Here is a 27,237-nt window from a genome sequence, read left to right as displayed (position 1 = left end):
CCAGGCAACCCACTCGTGTTTTTCCGACCTGTTTTACCTGTGAAAGTCACTATATTGGCCACTCGTAACTTCTGACCCGTGAACTCGTACCAGATCGAACTGGTACGACTTCACAGGTCAGAAAAACACGAGTTACGGGTTGCCTTGAACGCACCATAACGTCTTGTCAGCCGATGGAGTTAGCAGCCCCCGCCCTCGTCATGGATCTATTGGTCCTCGTCCCTATGTCACCACATTCACGCGCATCCCTTGGCTGCACACACAGCCCTTCATGCCGTTCTCTCTCCTCATTGGATAAAACTTGTAGGATACGAGAAAAGTTTTCTCCTCGGCTCAGAGCAGAGCAGAGTGACTGAGAGACCCGTGTTTCGTTCCAAACACTCTATGTAAGTGATTGCTGTCGGAAGATATAACTATTTAAGACTTATATTAACACAAAAATATCGCTTACTTCTGCTTTAACTAGGCTATTGTGTTCGCCATTTTATTGATGTGCCCCTCTATTACTTGCTGGCAACTGCTCCCAACCAAATCCAAATGAAAAATTATCTAACACAATGGTTCCCAACCTTTTTTGGCTCGTGACCCCACCACACATTTCTGGCGACCCTCTCTTCTGGCGGCCGTCAATCAAGATGCGCCAGCTCAGATATTTTTATATGCTGCATTTTATTTGAACTCGATTTATATTTGGGAAAGTGAAAGTATAGAATACAGTTGTTTAGGATTGTGGGTGGTGTTTTTAGTCATAATTTTAAAAAGAATAATAAGGGTCCCGAACCCAAGGTTGAAAACCACTGATCTAACACGATCTTAACATCTTTGTTGACAAGCTTAGAGGCAGTTTAGGCCTATACCCTGGCAGGCAGCTTAGTGCTAGTTGACTCAAGCTAGTTGTTTTCCTTTGTTCTGTGTTTGCCCTAAGCTATTCTAAACTTTGTCTTGTATTTACTTTTTTTTCTTTCATTTTTCTTATCAAACTGTCTAAAAGTGTTTTTAAATGTAAGGTCTTCCTAACATATTCCAGGAGATAACAGAGGTAGCCGGTGCAGCTTTCAGCCAGTGGTGTCACTACGGAGTTATTGTTTTGATCAGTGAACCTCGTTTTGCTTTGTTTGTATCTTTGCTATCACGTGGACCAGGATGCACATGCATACGCACGAGCATTCAAGTGAAGCAGTACACAACCCTGACAAAGGTTTCATACAGGTGTTGGAGTCCACACAGCCAAAAAACAAAACAAACAAAACAAAACATAACAAGCAATGCACATAGGAAAATGTCTAGTCAGTGTGAACATTTACTGCATGTTGCAAAACACAACAAGAACCTCTAACACAACTATAGATTCAGATGTTATGAGGCTTATATGCAGAACTAACACACACTGGTTTTAAAATCTTCAGTGATCGTGACACAACTGCAGAGAGAAATGTTCAAATCCATCTACGATCTGTACCGTCAAAAACTTCAATTTGTTGCTGTGACTGTGGTTTGGTGCAGAAAAAAAACATCACACATACACACAACTATTTCGGTGTCGTTGCAGTACCAGGAACCCATTCACATGTTTACGCACACGCAACCAGACTTCCCTGAAGAGAGGAACCGCGATAAAAGAAACACGTACCGACCACAAGATGACAGAGGGCTCCTGCAGCAGCCACAGGAAAACAACGCAAAGGTAGAAAGTGTAAAGGCAACGTCATGATGATCTTAGCCTTTAGTTCTTCTGACACACACAAAAGAGGCTTTTAGGCCTGAGGCAAAATGCGTGCATCATATTTTACACTTGAGAAGTGCTTTCAAACTCAGGTCTGCACCTGATTGTAGAGCAGTGCAGGAAGTAACACATTCTGCTTCACAGAAATCCTTTATGGTGCAGTTTGAAGGTCACCATGTGGGTGTTTGTTCACCTGAGGCAGCCTCACTGTAGATCAGGGTCTTACTGCTTTCTTCTGTTTCTGTCTTCCATTCAACTTCCATAGAAATGTGAAGGAAAATATAGAAATGACAGCATTTCCAACCCATTTCTATTGTTGATGAAATTCCACCAAGCACCATTATCATCCTTAAAGATCTGTGCAAACCTTTAGCATGTGAAACTGTGAAACACTGGCCATCGAACACAATCAGTAACAGCCTGCACAACCTGGGTAATAATGGAGTAAACATGAGGCTGTGATGTGGGCCAACATAGCTGGGGCGTAACAATGGGGCTGGCAGCTCTTTTCTAATATTTCCTGTGGTTTTCTTGCTCGAGCACTAAGGAGAACCTCCTCTGCTGTTACTACGAGGGCGTGATTCTGTGAAGAAAGGAGAAAAAAAAATCACGAGGGGAAGAAAAAAAAAAAGGTGCAAACACAAGAACAAAGCAAATGCAGCAGTCTCGATGTTGTTATGTAGAATAATTTATTGCAGTTCTTTATTTATTCCTCTGTTTTAGTTCATTAACAATAATTACAGGTTTTAAAAGCCAAAAGCATTTACAGAGCATACAAACATATTACATACACACACACTACAATCAGAGACTTAATAATGGAAGCTTGTGATGGCATGTTTTGGTAGAGGTTGCCATGGTTATCAGGAACACGATGACATGTCGTCTTGTCATGGCGGCATGCTCCTCCAAACCATCACTACCAGCTCTACACATTGTGCCAAGCCTCTTCAGCATGTCAGTGATCATCGCTATCATTCTTCTGCTCTTTACAGCAGCAAGATGGAAATACTAAGAGACAGACTCAAAAAAAGAGAGTATTGCTCTGAATTTCTCATTTATAAATGTGTGGATGACTGTACAGAGTTAAAATATAAGAATGACCGAGCATTAAGACTTGAGCTGTGTGGCCAATGGCACAGAAAAGAAGGGAGTGAGTCGGAAAGCAAAGGGAGAAGAGAAAAACAGCGAGAATAAAAGCTTAAAAATTATTATTAGGACATGTGGAGAAATAATGATTTTAACTATCTTTGTGTGTGTGTGTGCTTTTTCCTAAGAGTTACAAATCAAGTTGAGGTTAAAATACACTGATCCCATTTTCTCAAAATGCTCAAACATCACGGCTGTTTGGAGTGATAACTTGTCTGTTACATTCGTCTCTCCCCTCATTGGTTAGCTCTTAAGATTATTGCAGCAGTAAAAACTTTACTCAGCTGTTGAAAGGAGGAGGGTGAGGAGGGAGGCTGGCCTCAGGACAGCATCTGGTCTCCAAAAACTCAACAGGAATCCTAATGTTTATTGTTCTTTTGGATTATGACTGCAGTAGTTAGAGGTTTCATCTCACTAAGACTAACATAACATAACTGAAACTTCATGTGTTGCCTTTAAAAAAAATGGTATCAACCACATCACCGTCCTTCTATTCTTTCCTTGTTCCATTGTTGTTTTTTTCACCCATTCATCCAGCTGCTGGTGAGTCACCAGCAGCTGGATGAAGCAGAAAAACAAAAAAACAGTAACTTGTCTTTACAGGTATCAGCTTATCAAAACTCAAAGGAAGTTCCCAACAGTTGGGTGGGTGGGTGGGAAACATTTAAGTTCTAGACATAGAGATTAAAACTGAGCTCAGGTCAGTGCCTGATGGGAAACCACTGTGATACATTCGACCAAGTGTTGCTGTGGTGATGTGCAGACCTGAAGACACACGTGTTGTCATATGAATTCTCATCACAGATCACTGTTATTCTGCATTACTATGAAGCACACAGTTTTGTTTTAACCATGCAAATTAACTTTTTGATCTATTTGTCTAAATATATCAAACAATCTAAAACACCTTTAATTCCTAAACTGGTAAAATAGCATGTTAGGTTTGAGTACAGCTGTGTTGCCATGGGCTGCAATGCTCAATGTGTAAAAAGAGTGAATGAACGGATCAATACATCGATCGACTCAAGATACTCACTTACAACCACTCAGTGAATGCTCTGCATTATGCATAACTGCTACACCCTGCTCGGCAGCCTCTGCTCCATTCAGACCTTTCCAACTGTTTACTCAGTCTGTGAAAGGTGAATGACTTCTGTGAATGAACGCACGGGATCTGATCCCCACACACGTCACTGCAAAATGTTTGGGAACTTTGAAACCAGGGACTGATCCGTAACGGAAGCCTGGACTAAAAGCCTGAATTTATTGATTTCTGTTGCATATCTTAAAATAAAACGCCTCTCCACGCTGCATTCAAGTACTGTAATACATTGACCCAACTTTCCTAAACTGTTAGCCCAGGACATTTACAACAACAATGGAGACTATCTGTGTGCTGGTTGTGATTGCAATACTTACTAATATACATTATAAAGCAGCTTTCACACTCCTCATGGATCAACCCCACACCAAGTCATCTAGATATTTACCAGTAGGGAATGAGATGAGAACTTTATAAAAACAAAAGGTTATGATTAAATGAATGTGTATAGTTTGACACCTGGGTGATTTAATACATATCATATTATCAGAAAATGGGAAATGAAGGGATTGTTACTTTAAATGTGGAAGAATGAAAACCAAACCAAATAAACAGAACACACACACACACCCCTACCCAGTGGCAGTTAGATTCGGCAGTAGCTGCTAATGGGACTCACATGCAGTGGATAAAAGGCTAGTGCAGCTGACTCAGTGTGTGTTTGTGTGTAAGCACAGTAGTGACCACCATTGCAAAACAGTGATGAACTGTTATGTGAACGAAAGACACGTAAATAGGGCAGGTCATTTCAAACCTTACAAGAAAGAGCTCACAACAGCAGCATGTGTGCGTGAAGATGTGTGTGTGTGTGTGTGTGTGTGTGTGAGCTGAGAAACAATCGATCAGAATGAGTAAAAAACGTTGCTGGTTGTGCGCGTTGACACACACACACACACGCGTGCTAAAAACACTTGCATACACACATGACCGGACACACTGGAGTGCACAAAAAAACCCAAATGTGCTTTGAGCCTTCCTTGAGTTGGACCAGTGTCTGTCTCGTCCTCTGTCCTCTGTCCTCTGTCCTCTCTGTGCGTGAGAAGAGTCTTTCTTCATGTGCAAACACAAATGTTGAGATGCCTCCAAAAGCCTCTGGGACTATCCACACCACACACACAAACCTACAGCTCGCAACATGAAAATATACTGCAGCCAAGCTGGATAGTTTCACTATCACACTTCACTGTCCTCTGTGTCAGTTAGAGACGACTTTAAGTGCATGAGCATGAATGTGTGTGTGTATATATGTGTGTGTGTGTGTGTGTGTGTGTGTGTGTGTTGTTTAATCCAGTTCGGGTGAGTCTGGTGTTTCAGTGTGTGTTTCTGTGTTTTCTACAGAGTCGTCTCTCTCCAGCAGGTCAATGTCCGCCTGTGGAGACGCGTCCTCACCCTCTGGCTCGTCTCCTCCCTCTGCTTCCTCCGTTGCCTCGTCGGTGGGCGTGATCAACTCCGTCGTCGTGGTTTCCTCTTTTACCGTCGCATCCGTCTCCGTTTCGTCCGTCGGCGACCCGTCCTCCTCCTGCAGTTCCTCCTCTTCTCTTTGTCCCGCTTCCCTATCTCCCTCCTCCTCCTCCTCTGCGATGGAGGCGTCTGGTCTCTGGAGGGAGCGCGTGGCGGGACTGTGGCTGGCGCAGGGATGCAGGTGCGGCGAGTCGGCGGGCGGCAGCAGCGTGAGCGACTCCACGGTGAGGGTGTCGGCGCTGTTGTCGGTGAGGAGGGAGATGGTGGGCTGGGAGGCGGGGGTGAGGCTCGGGGCCAGGGCTGGAGTCGAAGGAGTAGAGGAGACGAGCGTTACTTCTCCACCTCCTCCTTCCCCTTCTCCGCCCGAGGAGGAGGGCGGGGTGTGCTCCAAAAACGTACCGTCATCTAGTGGAAGGAGAGGACAGAGTGAGGCAGGTGAGCCAACGATCGCCATTGTGGCCTGATGCAGACTTATCTTAAAGGGATAGTTCAACATTTTTGGCAAATTGGCCCATTGCCATAATCCCTATAGTTTTAGGAGTAGGTTTGTTACCTTTAATTGTCGGTGCAAGCTGTTTTTAGAATGGCGGAGCAGAGCCGCGAGCTGCTCAGAGCTACGCTACGGAGGCTAATGGAATTTCTTGGTTTCCCTCATCAAACTCATCAAATACACAATCCAACAACTCCAAAACGCTCTCATGGACAAGTTCACGAGTTGTTTTAGAGGTAAATTCATGCAAAACTGTTGATGTGCGTTGCCTTCAGGGGCAGTTTTTCAGCAAGTAGCCTCTGCATTTGCCTCGAAAACAACTCTGTCTCGTAATGTTCACAACTTGTCCACCAGAGCGTTTTGGAGTTGTTGGATTGTGTATTTGATGATTTTGATGAGGGAAACCAAGAAATCCCATGAGCCTCCGTAGCGTAGCTCTGAGCAGCTCGCAGCTCTGCTCTGCCGTTCTAAAAATAGCTTGCACCGACAAATAAAGGTAACAAACCTACTGCTATGACTAGGGATCATGGCAATGGGCCAATTTGCCAAAATGTTGAACTATCCCTTTAATACAAACCCCCTTTACTGATTTTTCTGCACAAACAACATCTTTGAAAAAGGAAAAAAAGTCTGCTTTCCTAATACATTAATGCAAAATACATAATATTCCCTAAACTCAGTGGCAAATTTTATTACAGGAGAACTTTATGTAATACTAAGGATTTATGCAGGTAGGAGGCGACACACACGTGTTTAGACAGGTACATGCAATGATTGATGAGCAACAGTGCTTTCTATTCTCTGTGTACCTCCCTCTGTTTTTACTAATGACGTAACAAAGCTGAGCTTGTGCCAAATGTCTATTTGCTGCAGAGGGAGGAGAACACAGAGGAGGTAGAGGATGTTCACACTGCACAACTAGCCAGCGAAAACAGCTTCTAACAGTCCAGGGAGAACTACAAACTAACTAATAGTACGTCATACTTACATTGTAAGATTGGAAGAGTGCAGTGTGAAAGATGAAACATGTATGAAAAGTTAGACTGAATCCTGTGCTGTTCATTCTATAGTGGCGTAAAACTGAACTCATACAGTTCAATGTATTCTGAGTCAAATGGATAAAAACTGAGGGAAGAGTTTCAAACAATCCACATCAATTTACCTGTCATCCACAAGTCACACAGGTAATTAAATAAATTACATAGAATTTTGTAATGGGCAGTTATTATCATTGAGGGTGGAGAATAAATGTTACAAAGCCATTCAGATGAGTGACGCTTTGGAAAATCTACACATAGACACACAGATAAAACCCTGAGTGAGTCGCAACTTCTCATTTTAAATTAGTTTCTTACGCACTTAGTGCTGCTGGTGTGCAACCATTGAGTATATGTGCCATTATGTCAAAAGAAGACATGTTAAAACACATGAAACCATAGGAAACCCCTTACATCCTCATCAGAACGATCTGACCGAGAGCTGAACACTCCCTCAATGCACATTCCTTCTGGTGTAGCTTATACCTTCAACAAAGCCTGCTTGGTATACATCCTGCACCAATGATATGCTGTTCCTCTAAAACCAGCTGAACACAACCCTGACACAATGAAACGACCCACCCAGTGACCTCTATGACCCCGTCACAGAAGGAGCACAGGATGCAACCATATATACGTGCCCTATGCTACTTCTTAGATACTCATCTGACACCACTGGACGTCATTGTGGCTTTTGTGGTGTGTGTATACATGTAGTGGCGCTATAGCTGTTTTCAATCCTCTACACACGCATGTACGGTAACTGTAGTAGACATCGCCACGGTGATTTCATGACTTTTTGCCTGGGAGTTTTAACGCTCGGTGTATTACTGATTTATATCACAGTCCAGAATCTGTGTATCATAATGGACAATTATGTACGCTGTTCCTGTTTGTAAGGACTGTAGATGTAGTGAGCGTGCATGTGTGTATGTGTGTGTGTGTGTGTGTGTGTGCTACCTGTGGGACTCTGAGCTGATATAGTGCTTGCAGTAACAGAGTCACACCTTCCTGTGCTTCCACTCCCGCTGGAGGGAGGCGAGGGGGAGGAGAGGGGTGAGGGACTGTGCTGCGACACACAGTGAGCCACCGCAAAACCTGGGGATGGTGCACACGCACATAGACACACACACACACAAAAACGCACACTTCAGTAAAATGTGTAACAAATTTGTGTTTTTAGAGTCTGCGTTGACCTAATGAGAGCACCTTAATTTTTTAACCATTTATAACCTGATGTAATGATGTAAATTCCACCGAAAGAAAGGCAGTTACCATAGAAACTGGATACAAGGAAATACATGGTAACTTTTTAAGTTGCTTTGAATAAATTTCAATAGATAACAGCACAATAAAATCCCATGAACATTTTCACTGTGCTGGGACCTGGATTTTGGTGAGTTTCACATGTTAAAGCAACTTTCCAAGGAAACAGTTTCCTCGCTGAGACAAACAAGGAGCTCTATTCAGGAGCTGCAGCAGGTAATATAAACCTGTGACAGACAAGCCAACAGGAATGAACCTAACGTACAGCTATAGCAATACAACAAAGCACCTATTCACATTTAAAGACTTAAGTATTTTAAAAAACAACCCCGAGCAGAGTCAGCAGAGTTTTCGAGCGTATTCTGACAACGTCTATTCATTTGAATACCCTGGTAGAAACATGGCTGACTTACTGTCACACTGTCATACTCTCTAGATCAAATCACAAACCCATTTCCACCGCTCAGACTCTATCATGAGTTGGTTTGAAGATAAGGACAACTTTCTCTCTAAATTTTTTATCTATTTCACGTTCTCCGACTTTACTATAATATTTCCTCATAAAGCATCCAGTGTGTGTCAACCAGAACTCCCCTTCGGCTACTTTATTATGATCACAACATGGTTTGTGTAGGGTTAGGGTGAACCAATGAAAGTACAAAGTATAAAAAATGTGCTTATACAGTAGATCTCTCAAGCAGTGCATGTGCTAAAGCAAAACTGTGTGTGTATGCAGTGGACTCTGGTCAACTCTTTGTTACCTGGAACTTTATCAACTGTGGCAAAGACGGATCTATTTGCGGTTGGGTCGTTGGGAGCCCGCCTTGACTGCTCGTAGAATCTGAAAGGTAGGCCGCTGGGTGACGCGTTGGCTGTCTGACCGAAACCCAAAACCTCTGTTGCACTTGGCTGCACTGGCAGGTCCAGCAAAGCTGTATACACATGAAGCACAGAATTATAGAGAAATTACATAGAAAAATGTCTGCAGTATGTCTACAGTAACTGGGTATCTGGTTTGACTACAGTATGACTGAATTCCATAGAAGAACAATTATTGACTGTAATGCGAATGACTGATGTTTGTGAGTGCAGTGGCTATTTTGGCAGGGGCCACATCCACTTTGACTTGGCCGCATTGACAAGACTCCAGTTATAGTATATCTCATTACTTCTTAGTAATTCTAAGGAATCAGACCAAGAGGAGGGGGAAGTACAATGACTAGTGGGTAAATACATCAGAATTTACAGTAGAAAAGCATTCTCAATTATTTTGGTGTGCAAATGTACATGGGTGGACTGGACTACAGATTCGCCAGAAGTAGCTGTTGAGCTGCAGTTGTGTGTTACAGGTCATTGTTATATTTCATATAAATTCTGTTGTACATTCTTTCACTTTCTGTGATTTATACCAAATAATAGTTTTGATGTACCGGTAGCTTCTGTAACACTACACACTTAAGGACCAGTGGTCATGTTTACGGTTTCATTCCTAGTCACTCACCGGCGATCCTCTGCATCTTCATGCGTCTAGCCTGGATGCGACCTTTGGCGAGCCGCTGCTTGGCGATGATGCAGCGGATGTGGTCGGCGAAGATGAAGTTGGCCTGCAGGATGGGCAGGGGCTTGGCGTGGGGGTTGGAGCTGGGCTTATGGATGACGATGTTCAACGCTCTGCTGTCGTCCTCAACGCCAGACACTTGCATGTCCTGTGGAAAGAGGCAAATAGGAAAAAATGGAATGAACGATGCACATGGACTGTAACTGAGTTGAAAGACACATAAATAATACATGAGTTTTAACGTCAGTTATGATCATAAACTTAAACTCAATAACAGCAGTTCACATTACATTCATAAGGAAGAAGGATACCTTATAATTGCGTAGTTTCACAAGAACATATTATATTGTATTCTGCAATTCAGATTTCATAATTTCTTCGAAGAACGGAATGTACCACCACTGGAACTAATTTAGACATTGCAGAACACACAGTATCCTGTTCACATCACAACCACAGATGCTTATCTGAATGAAGTAATGGAGTTAAAGAGAACAGGAGAGAAACAGAAAGGAAATAAATGTGGTACTGCAGGGGGGGTGAGGTTAGGAAACATACGGCAGCAGAAAACAAAGAAACACACAGACACAGACACACAAACGTGCAACTTTTCTCTTACTTGCAGAAGTCCAGCAAACTTGACGACACCCCATCCGAGGCGTTTGGTTTCTGGTTCGACCAGACTCATCTGGTACACATCTACAGCGAGGAACCTCTGGGCCTGGCCTCCATCTTTACTGACTACCATACAGGCTATTAGGTCACTGTTATCTGAAAAAGATGAGTAACATGAAGGTGAATGTACTGCTATGTAATGCTATGTAATGCTGGTCAGGCTTTGACCATAGGGGCATTTCAAGTCGTGTATACACCATGGATGAATGTCATTTTTTGAGTTGTCCTAGTCTGAACATAATCATTGGTTGCAGAGATATACATGGTGTAACTGAGAGAACTTGCAAAGTATAATAAAGAATCAATATACGATACACAGTACACATAGACAACATATCCAAAACAACATAAAAGGAGGATTAATAGTGTACTTCTTCGTCTGTTACAAATGGAAGACAAATTATTCATCTTCATCAGAAAAACGGTGCAAAACATAAAAGTCCAGTATGACTAATTTAGATGGAGGAGAAAAAGGGACGCCGCGTAGCGGTGTTACAGGCTGTTGGCATTCAACCTAGTAGGAAGCTGCATTTATTTTGTGATATAGTGACTGAAACTCCGCTCAGACTACGTGTTAACCAGCAGACACTTCCAAGACACGTTCAAGCTGAGCTGCTGCTCTGTCTTATATCGTCGGACGAAATCACCCAACGCCAGGCATCGTGATCTTTATGAAGTTGTTTAGACTGCATTTGTTAGCTGGGTGTTATATAAAGAGTATATATATAAACATAACACTGTATACAGGCAGACACAAGTCAGACTAGACACTGCAACAGTGATGAAATGCTGTGCTCAGCATTGTCACTTTAATTTACCACAAAACGGAATGGGAAGTAAACATGAAATATGGAAGTGATCATGATCTGATTTGACGTCACCAGTTTTGGTTGAAATTATCTCATAGCCTGAATGACTTCAGTGTAAAGAATTAAAACCACACGGACGTACAACTCTTGCCTAACTCATTAAGTTCACTCTTTCTCTCAATTTTTCTTCTTCTTTGTTCCATAACAATCCAGCTTTAAACCTGTGATCCACGGGGACTGGCTGGATGTGTGTAACTGAGTACACTCAGCTCTTTGTTTGCTTAATCAGCCCCTATAGCAGTGTGTGTGCTTTGAGAGAGCACCATTCTTACTCTACTTTCACTATTCTGCGTTCTTCCTAAGTGTCAGACAGATGTTGGTGTACAGACGGCCGCTCTTGGTAAATCATACATGTGGTTTTCTGTTTACAAGACTTTCTTTCTAACCAATATTAAAAGATCAATGGGGGTTACCAGGAACTTGACTCTACACACTGAAACTGTGAAGAGTGTAAAGTACCTACAGGTGGAAAGGTAGTCCCCAAACCTGTAGCAGCAGTGGGGCATCAACTGCTAAATGGTCAGAGAAATTAGGGGAACTCTTACAGGCTGAATCCCCAGGCCAGCCGGGAAAAAACCTTCCCACCCCCAACTTCAACTTAACTTCTGATCAACTTGTCTGGTCAAAAAGTGAGACAATAAATAGATAGTGACATCAATCCCACAGCACCTTTCGTGATCACTGGAGCAGTGACAGTTTCAGCCACTGAATTTATTTTCAGACAGACACATTGTAGAGAAACACATTTCTATGAATGATTTGGTTTCAGGATGTAGTGTGTGTTTCTAAGTATTAGTCAGGTTTTTAAGAATCACTCCCTTTCCCAGAGGACGGATGTTGAGAAAAGACATCTTTGTTTAAGCAAACAAATTAACACCAACATAAGAGTGTCAGGAGTCTTATAAGGTCAGCTTCTTTTTAGCTTTCATCATTACGCATCGTTCATCATTGAGCAAAGTCATTGAATGTTATTTTTTATTTCATGAGGTCGTAGAAATAACCTATTAATAAATGTTTGACCTACTACTCCTTCCCCCGCTGTTATCAGCACCCAAACAAGCCAAGAAGATGAGATACGAACAGTGTTCAGTGACAAGCACCGAACAACAGTGCAGTGAGCGGCTGACTGCTCTACCTGCCTGTGTGCACTCAGCACTACGTGTCCCTGAAAGTATGTGACCAGCAAATTCTCAGGAAAACAACAACAAAGTATCTTGGCCACATGCTGGCTGATGAGTTTTCTCTGTAGGACTAACAGCTTCATAAAATCTTTTATCCAATTTCTTCTCTTAAATTGCTTGTAATCATTTATTCATTTGATCTCGCTTGCTTTTTTTTTCTTTCTTCTTTTACTGTATTTATCAGACCCTTGATCCCACTATATTCCTCGGTATTTTACACTATTTTATTGTTATGGTACTCTTTTTATTGTATGCATCAACTGCTTGAACCAATTGCCCCTGTTGGGATCAATTAAGATGTATTGTATTGTATTCCCTAAAGCTATCAGTGTCCCTTGTTAAGCTGCCGAGTTCTAAATGACTAACTGCTGGTAGACAATGTGCTGACTTTATCCACTGGTATAAGAGAAAAACAAGACCAAGTCAAAACCTGGTTGAGACTGGAACGCTTCCCCCCTCCTTTCTGTCCTCGCATATCCAGTATTTTGATACTCTGCATCAGAATTTAATCTGATTTGCATGTTTGAGTCCAAGGAGGTGCTAATATATTTAATAATGTACACGACAGCCACTGTAAAAAGTTTGTGCTGAAAAATGTCTGTCGTGTAACATCCAATAAATCATCCAATACATATAAATACAGACTTCTCATGTCAAGGTATCACTGTGCATTACTGTTTCTGCTTCTTTAAATCATGTGTATGCAACCAAGACTTGGTGACCTTGCTCAAGCACACTTTCACAACAGAGGCCAACCACATATTGACTACTCTGTTGAGCCAATGTAGAGGTACAGACATTAGCACATGCTTTGTAATTTAACCATTCTTAGTACAGAGGCGTGGTGAAATGGAGGCAGTGAAAGCCCAAGGGTCAGAAATAGGAATTTGTGGGTGGCAGGTGGCAAATTTAAATCCCCCAGCCAATGAGGAAAAACCCTCCCTCTCCCCACAGTTACTCCGTAAGAGTGTGTTCTTAGTCAACCGTCCTTGCTTAAATGAAAGTGACAGTGACTTTGTTAAAAAAGAAAGAAAGGGGGAGTAGGAGCAAGAGGAGCCGTAGTTAAGTGAAATACAGATAATCCTAATTACGAAACACTTTGTTTTAAATGTGCCTTTTTAAGTGGTCTAAAATTACTGGAAGCCCAGTCACGCCTCATATGACAGCTCTCAAAGACTATCATTTCCTCCATCTGCAACAGACTCTTTCGACTGGCATTTGGAATCATGAAAACAGTCACAGTTTCAACTACTGATTTAGATTTCAGAGTAAAGCTGAAGTGAGACATTTGGTTCCCCTCTCTTTGTCAAGTCATTTCTTTTTACAGATGCCCACTCCCCCTCCTGGAAGAGGGAAATTGAGAAGACACAGGAAACCTTATGTTTTCATTTCATGCAGTCTAATATTTTAGTAAAATATAAAATGAAAAATGAAAGTGCCAATATTCGGATAAAGAAACAAACATCTGGGGGCTCAGACACTAGTTTGTCATGGTTTTGATCAGGTCAAATAACACCGGGTTACATAATCAATTCTTAGGTTTTCAAGAAGTTATGAAACTGCAGCCCAGTCATCACAGTTAATATGATAACTTTAAGGCTACGATTACCTAAATTTGCCACTGACTGTACAGTCATCACTGCTACGTTAACAACTCAGTGGAATTTAAAACCAACTCCTCGGTTCATGTGTTATTCTCAGAAGGGGTTTTAAAGGTGGACTACCCCATTTGAAACATTTGAAATTATGCAAGGGATAAAACACATACAGACTCCTACAGTGGCACAAATAAAATCAAGTGTGTGGTTTTAAAGGGATATTCCGGCGTAAGTTTAACCAATGGTCCAACGCACCGTGACACCGAGTTAGACCCCCCCCTCGAGGCATGAAGTCTGCTAACCGCTAGCTTCTCTAGTTGTAGCAACTTCAGCAAAGACCGCAGCATAACAAACGGCGCCGTCTATTGATCCACGCGCAACCGATCAAAAAGCCACTCATAGCCACAAATAATGCTCGGTGCGTTGGACCATGGGTTAAACTTACGCCAGAATATCCCTTTAAAATGTTCATCCTGACAATTGTCTCTCTAGTAGGTGAGATGGTGACAGATGGGGAGCGTCACAAGGGGAGCTAAGATGGTGTGAAAGAGGAAAATAAAACAGACTTTCTTTTCTTCCATCAAAAGATAGGACTATGGCTGTGGGGAATTTGTGGTGAACTTTACTTTCCTTCTTATTAAAGACAAATCTGAAATAAAATTTGGGGAACAAGCTCATTTCAAATCGAAAGGTGAAATTTGGGTCTGCTCTCCAACTCTCCACTCTCAGAGCGAAAGCAGTGTTTAATTTGAATACATTACACTGGAATCATGAAACACACCAATACAGTAATATAGTGCTGGATCATATCACTTAAATACACAGTCATCCAGTGCAGGGTGATGGGGGCGTTGAAGCGTACCCAGGCTGACACTGGGTGGGAGGTGGGGCACTCCACTGACTGGTTGCCAGGTTGACACATTTAAACTGCAATTCACACACCTACAACCAGGCAATTTAGTCTAACTGGAATCTGGCATCTTTAAACAAAGAACAGCGACCTGACTCCAGAGATCCAGAGACAAAGAAGTAGACACTGTGACTGCTTATTTCATTGTTTTACACTATGCTGAATCACACAATGACAGCAGAACATTAGGTCTATGTCTTTCCTCTGTTCCAAGAAAATGCTATCTCTGTATCTGATGATTATTATTTTGAGAGAGTCATAGCAACAGTTGTTTCCTGGTAAATAATCAAACAGATATTTCTGTCTTCTAATCCACACAAGATATTGTATCTGCTGTGCTACATCATTCTAAACTTTCAAGTCTGACATTGCTGCTTTAACTTCTTTAACTATTTCTGCTGCTATTTCAGACAAATAAACCTTTGTACACATGTTCCACAAGATCACTGTACAACACATCTCGATATTTAAAGGGGACCTATTATGCTTTTCCAGCTTTTCAGACTTTTATATATGTTTAAAATGTTGGATAATGGTTCTAGAGGCCGTGGAAGTGTCATATCCTGAGGTTAATGCATTTGGAGGTAAACCCTGCAAGATTATTGGGATTTCTCTGCACACCTGTTACACTCAGTTGCGCTGACTTTTTTTTGACATGAGGTCGCGTTGACGTCATGGCGTGCCGGACTCCCCTACATGGTCATGCCGAGGTCTCTGCTCCAGCCCATGGACATATGCTCCAGCCGGCCCCGCCTCCTGCTGCTCTGTTGTGCCTGGTGTCACAGCGGAGAGCGGAGCGGACTACTTTTTCCCTGCCTGTTGTAGCGCTGTAGCGTCACTTTACAGAGTTTTATTTAGAAGTTTACGCCAACGTTTCATGTAAGTGAAGCTGTACCTGTGTGAGCAGCGACATACCGCCGGGGCGACGTTGTTCGTCGGACCGACGTAACGCTGGACTGCCGGAGCACCGGAGCTGCAGCGGCTCCTCACACAAGCAGAGCCCGTCTGCAGGCCTCCTTGGCCGGGCGGACGTCCGTGCTCATCGCGGTAGAGAAAACCATCGCTAATAAACACATACCCGCATGTTTTTTAGACGTTTACCGCCGTGTGGTTATTGTTTTTAGGAGATAAATCTTGGTCTCATTGATGAAATCTTACAATTGTGGCAGTTGGATTAGTTTGAATGAAAAGTGAAGCTGTGAGAAGGAGAGGAGGCGCAGTGCTGCGGAGCTCTGTAGTCTATGTGCACAAATCACCACATTTACATCAATAAATAACTGTTTTACAATGAACTGACCAGTCTGCATATATTTTTAATTTATTTTATTAAGTTATATTACATGTTACATGGTTACAGTAGCCTACATGGCAAAGACTACTCTATACCATCTTTGGTTAGGGTGAGACTAGGTCATGGGCACATTTCATTACACAGTGTAGACTGGTCAGATGCATACTGGAGATACTGCCTACTGCAGATTTAGCTTTTGTTTGCATACTACATTTTGGCCAAATCAGTATAGGTACTAGTAGTAGACAATACATCGTCATGGTAACGCAATGCTGAGGGAGTGGTTCATTTGCATTTAAAGGGAGGGGCCACTGAAACAGACCGTTTTGCACAGCCTTGTTTTTGAGAATGCTGTGATGTTTGATCTTTGGGGTATTTTGACCGAAGCACGTCACAGACATGTCTTTAAGACACCCAGGAACTATTTTAGTTTGTGCAAAAAGGAGCATAATAGGTCCCCTTTAATGTTGATCAATAGATCGGATATCCTCTGCTCCTGCCAGTTCTGAACACAACGTGTTGAGTTTGCATGTTGAAACTGTCTTTACAAATCTTGTTAGGTAACTTAACTTCTTATTCAAAAGCAGCACTGTGCAGAAACTTCTCATAAATTATGCAGTAATATCAGGAAGGTGTCTGATAAGAGTGCAGTGACCTCAGATTTAAGATCCAAGAACCATCTTAGCAACAAGAAGGGTCCTGAAACCTGACACAGCCCAAATTTCAACAACCACTGAGGGAATATGGAACATTGGAACAACCTTCCTGCTTGTGAGCTTGAAAATCTGTATGCATGCTTACTGAGGAGAACTGCTGCTGATGTACAGGTGAATGATGGCCATAGTAGGTACTGATATGATTTTGTTTTTTGGTTCTTTTCTTTACATAAAGCTGACTGAGAATAAAAACTATTCCTGACATTATTTTTGGAAGCATCCTCGTTTTATATTTGGTGCTTAAAACTCCTGCACATTGCTGTATTTAAGCACATGGTGGCACTGGTCATTGTGGCTGTGTCAGTTGTTTCCTCTCAAACCTTCTGCTTTTGCCCAACCCTTGGATGCAGCCCAAATTGTTTGGCAGTGGAGCTGTAAGCTGTGGTAGACTTGGCCAACAATATAAGCTAATTGGATAGAATCAATGTTAGTTTTGGTGTTTTTGTGGGATTTGTTTGTTTGTCTTCTGTTACAGCAGGAACATAATGCCTGCTTCACCTAAGCACTGCAGCTGACGACACCAAGCTGCTGCAGAGAAGCAGGCGCATGCGGCTCTACCTCTCTCTACATATACAGCTTGTAAGGTTACTCTATTGTTAGGTTTCTGTTATCTATTTCAGTTCAATGCACCAGGGAGCCAAAACTGCTTACATGCACACGCACACAGATTCAGAGTTTTGCAAAAAAAAAAATTGAGCGCAGCGTTTGTGAGACAGTGTTGACATTACTGTGCAGTTGTACTTGTGATATCCTGCCCGGCAGCAGTAACCACGTGCAAGTTTCCAAAACATCAACACACCTGTGTAGATTAACAGAGGATCGTTCAGGTTATCGTGGTGTGTGGGAAGCTGCGCGCATAGATGCCTGTGAGTGTGTCCATGTGCTCGTCTCGCTGTGGTTGTAGGTGCTTGCATGTGCACATTTCTTGTTTTTTTTTTAAGATTGTACTCATAGGTCTGTGTTTTGCACAGAGAGAGAGAGAGACAGAGGGAGAGTGAGTGTGTGAGAGAGAATCCCTAATATGTGTCAGACAACTATGCTATAATTGTAGACTTATAGACATTCTTTGTGAGGAATTATGGGAGTGGTTGTTTCCTGTTTTCTGTCACTGTCTTTGTTTAACCTTCTTAAGTTACAGTTTTACTGAACTATTCAGATTTATTGTGTAACTCTTTGATGTTGTTTTTACCGATACAAAAGTTGAACTCTATTTCCCATGAGGGTAAAAATGATAGCTCAGCTACAATCTGATTTTGAGACATTGTTTTTATGACAGTGCAGTGCGGCCGTGTTCCTCAGTGTGGGACTTACTGAGGTCTAAGACGTCGTCTGTCTTGATGAGGTCTTCTGGTCTTGTCAGAGGAAGCTGTGTCTCAGGTTCTCCCTGTAGCTGAAGCGACAGCGACCGCAACATGAAGAACACACGGATCGCCTGTGCAGACATTGGAGAGGTCCCACACAAACACACGCCAACACAAAAATGATAAGTTAAATGGATTTCCTGTCTGAAACTGACAGTTACAGCAAACAATTGAAAAAGAATAAAAGATTGACTGTGCTGCAAAAAATGCAAACACAACATCAACGTTCTTATCAGTGTTAGAAACTGGGGTAATACATTTTGTCTTTCATCTGGAGTTAGGAGTGCTGCAGAGTAAAAAAGCAGAAGATGACACCTGTAGTGTGATTGCATGGGACAGTTATTATTTAAGTAAAAAGTAATTTAGATTTTTAAAATCCCATTAAAACTCAAACTCTCCAAAGGAAGAACACATTTCAGCTACACGATCTAATTTTGCAGGAATCTGATAATCTGTCCTGACATGTGAGGCCTGAGTTCAAGCATGTGAGTGGACGCACCCTGCGTGTCTTCTCCACGTCTCCACACGGCAGTCTCTTGACAAAGTCGATGCCAGTCAAAGGGGTGCCGGTTGGTGGAAGCAGTACCGAGGCATCCATCATTAGATACTCCACATTCAGAGGTTTACTCTGCAACATACACACGTGTGCATGAGTCCAGATACAGCCACCCACAACCACAAACAGATTAGTAGCAACAATTTGCAAGCTCAGGTTGATCATGTTTTTCAAGTTATATGAAGCAGAGAAAAACCAACATCAGATCAAGCCAACTAACCGTCATGCTCCGGTACTCATCTTCAAACATGTCCAGGAAGATCTCCTCCCCCTGTCATGGCATGAGACATGAGAAATGAGTTATAAATAAGCCGAAGAATTGAGCTCTGGCCCCTTTATTCATAAAGCCTACGCCTCAAAATCAATAGTATGTGTGTGTGTGTGTGGTCCAGGTATAATAAAAAACAATATTTCATGGTTATTTTGTCACTATTTTCTAAAGTGAAGACTTTTTAATGTTAGGTTTAATGAATTTAAGTCATTGTAATATCCAATGAAGCAAAGCAAACACATCCTAAGAGCCTTATCATTTATGTTTGTGTTGGGCTAACATCGTACAGCTTCTGCTAAAACAGTCACTACTACAGTAAAATCTAACCATCGTCTGCATATGTATATGTTTTTATTGACATCATATATAGGCCGTAGAGAAAGAGAGAGAGAGAAATAAACAGGATTCCATTATTAAGGTTTTTCCTTAATTTTCTCACTTGTCTATACAAGCATGGACCGGAGACTTGCGAAACAAGGACAACTTGTTTACTGGAAATACAAAAATACGACAAGCTTCCTCGTTTGCTTTAAAGCTGTAATTAAAATACGTGACAATGCAGGGATAATTTCCCTAATTGTGAAACTGACCATTTACACAACTGGACAATGAAGAGTCACCTAAACCAAACATCTGTGACTGATTCCAAAACTGATATCCAAACGCACTCAAAGAGAAACAGAAAGCCCAGACTGACCAATAAGCATATGCTTACGCATACAAATCCGACATTGTATAGTATTATCTGCTTTCAGTTTGACCTGTAACAACTTAAGGGAAATGACTTCATTTATAATTAGTGGATGATAGTGAGTCAGGGTCTTCCTGCCTATTGAGTTCAAGAAGTTTTTTTTTTTTTCAAGGTTTTTCATGCTATGATGCCGTCAATCTGTTTTCCCAGTGTTTTCAGTGTGTGTGAACTTGAAAGGCTAAATGTCAGGTTGTGTTATTGTCTTCACTCACCTTGTAGAATCTCCTCAGTAAATGCAGACTTTCTTCTCTCGCACCCTTCAAGCACAAACAGAATGCAATGACACCAAATACACAGTCTGAACCAACACTCATGTAACAGACACATTCAAACTGAAATCCTCAGAGTATCTTATTTGGCTCTGACTCACTGCCAGTCCATAAGTGGCCTCCATGGAAGCTGTGGACTGTTTGTGGACAGAGAGTGATATCGAGCTTCTCTGCTTGAATGTAAATAAACACATTTCCCATCCTGAGGTGCCATTCCTTGAAAGGCTTTCGTAATTCCCATGACAGGAAATAACAGAAACATGTCTGTGGGCTGTGGTCACAGACTCATTGAGCACCAGGTTCATTCACATTATAGATCCCCTTCGATGGGAATTGTGTCTTTCATGTTGTTCACATTTTCATGTGCCATTTTACTAATGTTACAGGACATCGACTTACAACAGGTTTAATGACACCTCTGTCATGGCCTGAGGGGGTCTGTAAAGCCTTCACTGGCACTAAGCAGCTTTGAGGAGCATGGTGGGACACCAGCTCTCACTTAAGTTTCACTTTCACTTTCGCGAGTCACGACGAGGAGGGAGAAGGCAATGTGGCACGTTCCCGTCGGATTGTGTATGTGTGTTTACTGTGAAATGATCCGCTGGAAACAGAAACTTAGTTTGGACGTCTTCTGTTAATTTCCATGCACCGGGAGATCAGGATGTTTACGGCGCTACGTGCTGGTGCTCATGGGAGATGGAGTCTCCCTTCAGGCAAAACACTACCGCTTTGGGCCACTGGCGCCGCCAAACTCAACCTAAACTGAAAGTTCTTAAAGCAGATATCAGTGGAATGTTTTTGTTAATATAAGTCCTAAATAGTCCTATTTTCCGTCAGCAATCACTTACATGAAGTATTTCAGCCTAAACACGAGTCTCTCCGTCACTCTGCTCTGCTGTAACCCGAGGAGAAAATTTTCCTTGTGGGATACAAGTGTTATCCAATGAGGAGAGAGAACGGCATGAAGGGCTGTGTGTGCAGCCAAGGGATGCGCGTGAATGTGGTGACGTAGCACGAGGACCAATTGATGCCTGACAAGGGCGGGGGCTGCTAACTCATGGTGCGTTCAAAGAAACTCGTACTTTGTGTTTTTCCTTCCTGTGAAGTCATACCAGTTCGATCTGGTACGAGTTCACGGGTCGGAAGTTACGAGTGGCCGTTATAGGGAACTTTCACAGACAACAGGATGGTAAAAACACGAGCTACGGGTTACCTGGAACGCTACCAAGTCGTAGTTGTGACTTGAAGCTGTAACTTACGGTTTCAAAAGCCTGCCTTGAACGCAGCATTAGCCGAAACGGCCGTGAAGCTGATATCTGCTTTAAGTACTGCTTCAAGGTTTCATTCCAAATGAATGAGCTGTCGACCAACAGCTATTCCTCAGAAAGTCTGACCAGTCATATTTACTAATACTGAATCCTTCACTTAATAGGAAACTGATATGATCTAATTCATGAGTACAATAATGTAATGAGTCACTCCAGTATTTTTATAGGAGACAAGGAAGGCCCAGTTATGTGAAACAAATGTGCTTCCTGCAATGGCCACAGTCAACTAAAGTACTTTTAGATACACGACTAGTCCTTGAACAGTGATGCAATATGTGATTTCCACCTAACAAGTTGAAACCTGGAAACACTGGTTTGATTTCCAGTCAGAGGTTAGAAACACAGCATGCCAGTTATTTCCCCTAAGCAGAACAGGAAATAAAATAATCAGTGGCCAGAGCTGTCCTTGTGTTATATTAACATAGCCATTGTTTGACTGACGCCTTTTGTTTGTGTTGAATATGACAGTGGAGCCAGGAACCAAAGTCACAAGATAACAAAATATTAACAGGATTATCTAAATATATGGGAATAGTACCTCAATGTTAATATTTAATAAGGAGCATTGCGTTAATAGACAGACACTTGTCATTAATATTTAACAGTGTCACAGGTGGGAAATTCTCCCAGCAGAAACTCCCAGCCATGTCACACCTCTTGCAAGAGATGCTAAACAAAGATCCATGCAAAATGGCAAAGGGAATGTTTTGATTCACTTTACAAATTGTGAATTTCTTTTTAATATTAAATCCTGGAATCACACAAGCATTAGCACAACACCATATTCCTGTAAGTCCGTGGAGTAAGAAAGAGGGAGGGTGTGGGGGGGTTGCCCTGAATTAACGGAAGAGGAAATTATAAATGTTGCAAGTACCATGCAAACCTTGGTGAGTTAGCAGAAGAGGGAGTCAGAGGGAGTAAATGAGGAAGGAGAAGACAGTTAGTGAGTTGCCACGTGTGGTTTGGACAAAGGGGAGGAAAAGGGAGGTCTAACTTGTCAACGTTTTCAAACCATCAACTGAACACCATCTGCTGAAAAAAAAAAAAAAATGTTGTGGTTCATCACCACAAATGAGCACTCGCTAAGAAACTGTTTTCCTAAGGATTCTGAGGAAGCGATCGTGTTAAATGGAAAGAAGCTGTTTCATGGCAGTGGCAGAAAAAAAAACAATAACGTCTGATCCAATTTTCCACCTGCCTGATCTGATACCTGAGATTCTAGATTTTTTCTGAAATGATGGCGTCTCTGAGTGTCACATGTTGACGGGGTGGTATGTACTCTATGAGGGAAATCGTGCACATGTGTGAGTGTGCTGTACCTCCAGGCAGGCCAGATGAACGTCTTTGATTATACAGTGGATTCCAGACAGCACGGACTGCTTTAATAAGAGGCAGCTCAGCTCCAGTGTAGCGAGGCGCACTTTACCGTCTACACACATACACACATACAAGAGAAATACAACACATACATAAATAATGAGTATAACGGTCTAATGGTTTTCTAGTGACTTTACCAAAGCAAAGTGGGTGTGTGTGTTACCTGGCTGTGCTGCCTGGCTCATAACTCTGATTAGTCTCTCTACCAGCACTAAGCTGTAGGAACTCCTCTCTTGGTCAGGAACTGGCAGCTGCAGCCGCTCCAGGAGATCACGGTTTATACCTGCAGACAGAACAGAGCTATGGAAGTTGTAGGCACATTTCCTGGCATATACAGTAAAGGTGCATCTCAATAAATAGGAATATCATGGTTTATTTATTTCAGTAATTCAATTCAAAAAGTGAAACTAATACATTATATAGATGATAGATCCATTACATACAGAATGAAACAGTTGTAAATTATTATGGCTTAAATTTAATGAAGCCCTAAAATTCAGTATCTCAAAAAAAATTGAATATTACAAAGGACCAATTAAAAAAAGGCATTTTTATCATGGAAATGTTGGCCTTCTGAAAAGTATGTCCATCTATATGCACTCAATACATGGTTGGGGCTATCTGACTTAAACTACTGGGAATAGACGTTTCCACTATATCCAAATTTATTGAGATGCACCTGCACATAACCATTGTGACACGTTGCACGTTTGCTCATAACTGACGTCAGTGGGATGCACCTCATCTTTAGCCCTGGTGTGTATAGGTTGATTATCATGTCAGTTAACCTGGATTCTTGGAGTTAGCGACCCTAGCTAGCTGGATATTTGAACATATTATATGTTCAAGTTTCAGTTCCTGAAAGGTTGACCTTCAAAAAGGCAAAATGTTTACAACAGTATCACAGTGTGATCACATTAAAAGTGGTGGTTGTTACCAGCAAAGGAAGAAGAAATGAAAATAGAATAGAAATAAGAAAAGCGATACTGCCTTATTTATAGTGCTTCAACTGATCAGAAGATGACCTAGAAATACATGAGGTGCCTGAAACTGCAACTTAAATAAAATCAGTGTCGGTTCTGTTCAGTCACTGAGACCTCTAACACGCCCACTGTGTAGCTTCATTTCAAAATGTGGAGATGAACAGAAGGACTCACCTTTGCTGTGTGAGACAGCATAGAGCAGACAGAGGACGAACAGGGCGTGGTAGTCGTCAACGGTGCAGTCGAGAGCGCTGTACACCATGTCTAAGAACGGCCTGCAGATAGAGAAAAGGGGTCATCGGTCCAGGCTTGTGTCTTTCCCCCGTCCACACTAGGCTGAAGAGTTTAGAAAATGTGCTCATTTACCTGCTCCTCTGTGCGTGTGTGCGGGTGGCTGCAGCAGTCTTCTCCTCATCAGTGATGTTCTGCTCCGTCAGCTCTGACACCATACACTTCTCCATCACCACCATCTCTATCTCTATGTGCGCACGTAACACAAATGACAAAAGGAAGCATGCATGAATGTGGAGTTTTTTGTTTCCTTATTCTAAACATTTAGTTTTTTTATTCTATACATCTCAACGTCACAAAAAGAACGTCAAAAATTAGCTCTTTTCTCCCGTGATCGTGAATGTACAGTCTGATGAGTTTCCTTCTCAGCTTTTACTGGTTTTTAAAGTGATGCAAATGTACTAAAGGAGCAAAGACGTGCAAACCATGTGTCTCTTTGTTATTGATTAGAGAACCACACGCTGATTTTCCATGCACAAAACTAACTATTTGATAGCATGTAGATATGTTGATAATGTTTCAACCAACAGCCTGCCTGCCAAAGTTAGCAGTTATCATTGATCATAAAAAAAAGGCTTCTTAATTTATCACCTTTTAATTTATCTGTTGACATCTGTAGGTGTCATTTTTCCACCCTAAAGGGTACATTGCTTATTGTGAAACCATCTGTTCCTCTGCAGCCCACAATGTTTTTGTTAAAAACCCATGCCGTTAAAAACAAGTCTGTGGCTTTGATCCTTCAGATGCATCAGTTTGTGGAGATCATGCACAGAGACTCCTGTGAGTCTATCCAGTCAAAACACAGAAGGAATAATCTTATTTCTACTGAACACACCTACGCCCAGACACAAACAAACACGTATGCACACAGAACAAAGGTGAGAGACAGGCGGAGAGGTGAGGAGCACAGGATGGATGGTGTGCCACCGTGGAAATGGACAGTCAGCTGCCATGGAGATTGTTGGGCATGTGTTTGAAGGTAGCCATGGTGACCATGGGGAAATTAAAAGGTGCTAAACAAGGGGAGCAGCAAAAAGAGGGAGGCCTCATCTCAAAACTAGCCAAAGAGGAATTTTGAAATTAACTTCCTTAACTTTCACTGTTTCATTCTGCAATCTCTTTTAGCCTCAACTTTAACATGTTTTCCTTTTGACAACTTAAAAAAAAAAAAATACTGTTCATAAAGAGCCAGAATAGCCTAATTTGAATTTGGCAATGCAAGGGAAACGCAAGGCAATGGCGCACTGGATTTGGATCACTTAAAAAGCAAAAGTGGTAGTAGAGCATTAGGCTTTTATGCTGTTCTGTGAGACTCTCTCTTTTCTGTTTGGAGACGAGGGCTGCTGCTGTGGTGCTGCTGCTGTTGGGTAACCAGGGTGCATCATGGGAGACTGTGTCTGATTGATGGGAGTAAAGGAACACTCACAAACACAGTCCTGTACTGCTGTGTCCAGTGAGACACACACTCACCTTCCGCCGTCTCCCCACTCGCTCTGCTTCCCTTAGAACTCCCACCTCCTCCTCCTCCTCCTACTCCCTCTGTACCTTTTCCCTTCTCTCTCTCCCGGCCTCCCTCCCTCTCTCCTCCTCTGCCGTTGTCATCCCAGCTCTCCTCTTCCCTTCCGAGTCCGCCGCTTCCTCCCCCTCCCCCTGCCCTTTCATCGTCCTCCTCCTCGCCCAGGTTCTTGTAGTTTGGTCTCTTCTGGGTCCTCTTGCGGCCACGGTGGCGGGACAGTTCCAGGGAGCGCTCCAGAGACTCTGGGGGCTTGGTGAACCGACGTACGCCTCCCGCACTGGCCTGGAGGGTTGGAGGAAGACAGAAGACATGATTCAGAGAGGTAAAAAACACTGCATGACTGGAAGTGAGCATCACAGGCTAATCATTTTATCATCTTATCATAACATCATCAAAGTGTTCAGTCAGTTTGCGCTTTCAAATGTGTTTTTGTGCTGAATACACATAGGAGATAATGGTTAAAAACAGATGAGAGAAAAAAAAGGGAGCGTGTTTTTTCACCAGGTAATGAAAAAATGTAGAAGAGACCAACTGTTGTGTTTCCAGAAAGCAGTATCACTGCTAGCCTTAACTGTTAGAAGTGCATACAAAGAGACACACAAGAGAACTTATCGAACACAAGCGACCACAAAAACACAGATATAACTGATGTGCCTATATCTGGTCACACATGACCATAAACACCATGCTTTACAGTAAATCCTTCTTGCATTATCGTGCTGATCAAAGTCACTTCCTCCCCGATACGCTTTATCAGAGTAGAGACTGACCACTTCATACACAACCACACACAGACACTGAGGCAAAGTGTCAACATGACCCAATAAACTGGTGCAGTGTCTCCACGATGCAACTATCGCACAACATCAACTGCACACACACACACACACACGGCTATATATTATAATTAGTAAAAGTGTCAAAGCCTCTCCCCCTTCCAGTCCAGTCTTACCATGGTGACAAGTCTTCACAACTAGTCAGCAGCAGTTTCCTTCACAATAGGTGTGAGCAGTTATTGACAAGCTGACAGCTCATTAGTCGGTTTCCACAGCACTGGCTCACAACCTCTGTGGTCCTCACCAAGAGACTTTTTCCTCATTCCTCATTAGAGTGCAGAGACTATAAAGTGCTCTGGGGAAATAATGTACAGCAGAATTAATTGCAAAGTTAATACAAGCAGACCTGGGAGAGGGAGGATGTCCATTTGAATTTTCTATTGTGGTAAACTGTGCTTTAATCCTCACTTGAGATAAAATCTGAACTTAAACAAAAGGTGCTAAACCATGAACAAATAATTCCCTCAGACCACGTCTATGCATTAATCATGGAGCTAGATCTTCTGAATCATCTGCTCAACTGTTCCTGCAGCTGGAAACTATTTTATAAATGCACCTATGCACATGCACTGTGCTGGCTGCCTTGATACCAAGATGGCAACAAGAAGGTGAACAAGCAGATGTCCCAAAATGCTGAACTATTCATTTTAGAGCTTTAATTGGAAAATCGTA

The 27,237-nt window shown here is 42.3% G+C and overlaps 1 protein-coding gene across 1 annotated transcript in view; it reads right to left on the bottom strand.

The window, feature by feature from the left end:
* Positions 1–2,416: 2,416 nt before the first annotated feature.
* clec16a (C-type lectin domain containing 16A) overlaps positions 2,417–27,237 on the bottom strand; it is a 40,444-nt gene continuing 15,623 nt past the window's right edge. The window contains exons 10-23 of the mRNA XM_083977596.1: positions 25,759–26,011; positions 24,289–24,400; positions 24,097–24,197; positions 23,103–23,222; positions 22,882–22,991; positions 20,178–20,222; positions 19,164–19,214; positions 18,887–19,015; positions 18,338–18,458; positions 10,406–10,557; positions 9,730–9,934; positions 8,990–9,160; positions 7,923–8,060; positions 2,417–5,840 (exon numbers count right to left, since the gene is read on the bottom strand). Coding sequence (XP_083833722.1) covers positions 5,257–5,840; positions 7,923–8,060; positions 8,990–9,160; positions 9,730–9,934; positions 10,406–10,557; positions 18,338–18,458; positions 18,887–19,015; positions 19,164–19,214; positions 20,178–20,222; positions 22,882–22,991; positions 23,103–23,222; positions 24,097–24,197; positions 24,289–24,400; positions 25,759–26,011 — 2,292 coding nt within the window. The 3' untranslated portion in view covers positions 2,417–5,256. The remainder of the gene's footprint in view (positions 5,841–7,922; positions 8,061–8,989; positions 9,161–9,729; positions 9,935–10,405; positions 10,558–18,337; positions 18,459–18,886; positions 19,016–19,163; positions 19,215–20,177; positions 20,223–22,881; positions 22,992–23,102; positions 23,223–24,096; positions 24,198–24,288; positions 24,401–25,758; positions 26,012–27,237) is intronic.

The sequence above is a fragment of the Trachurus trachurus genome (genome assembly GCF_905171665.1).
Source record: "Trachurus trachurus genome assembly, chromosome: 8".
In the NCBI taxonomy this organism is placed as follows: Eukaryota; Metazoa; Chordata; class Actinopteri; order Carangiformes; family Carangidae; genus Trachurus; species Trachurus trachurus.
Note: the sequence above shows the minus strand (reverse complement) of the source record. Positions and strands in the feature narration are given on the sequence as shown.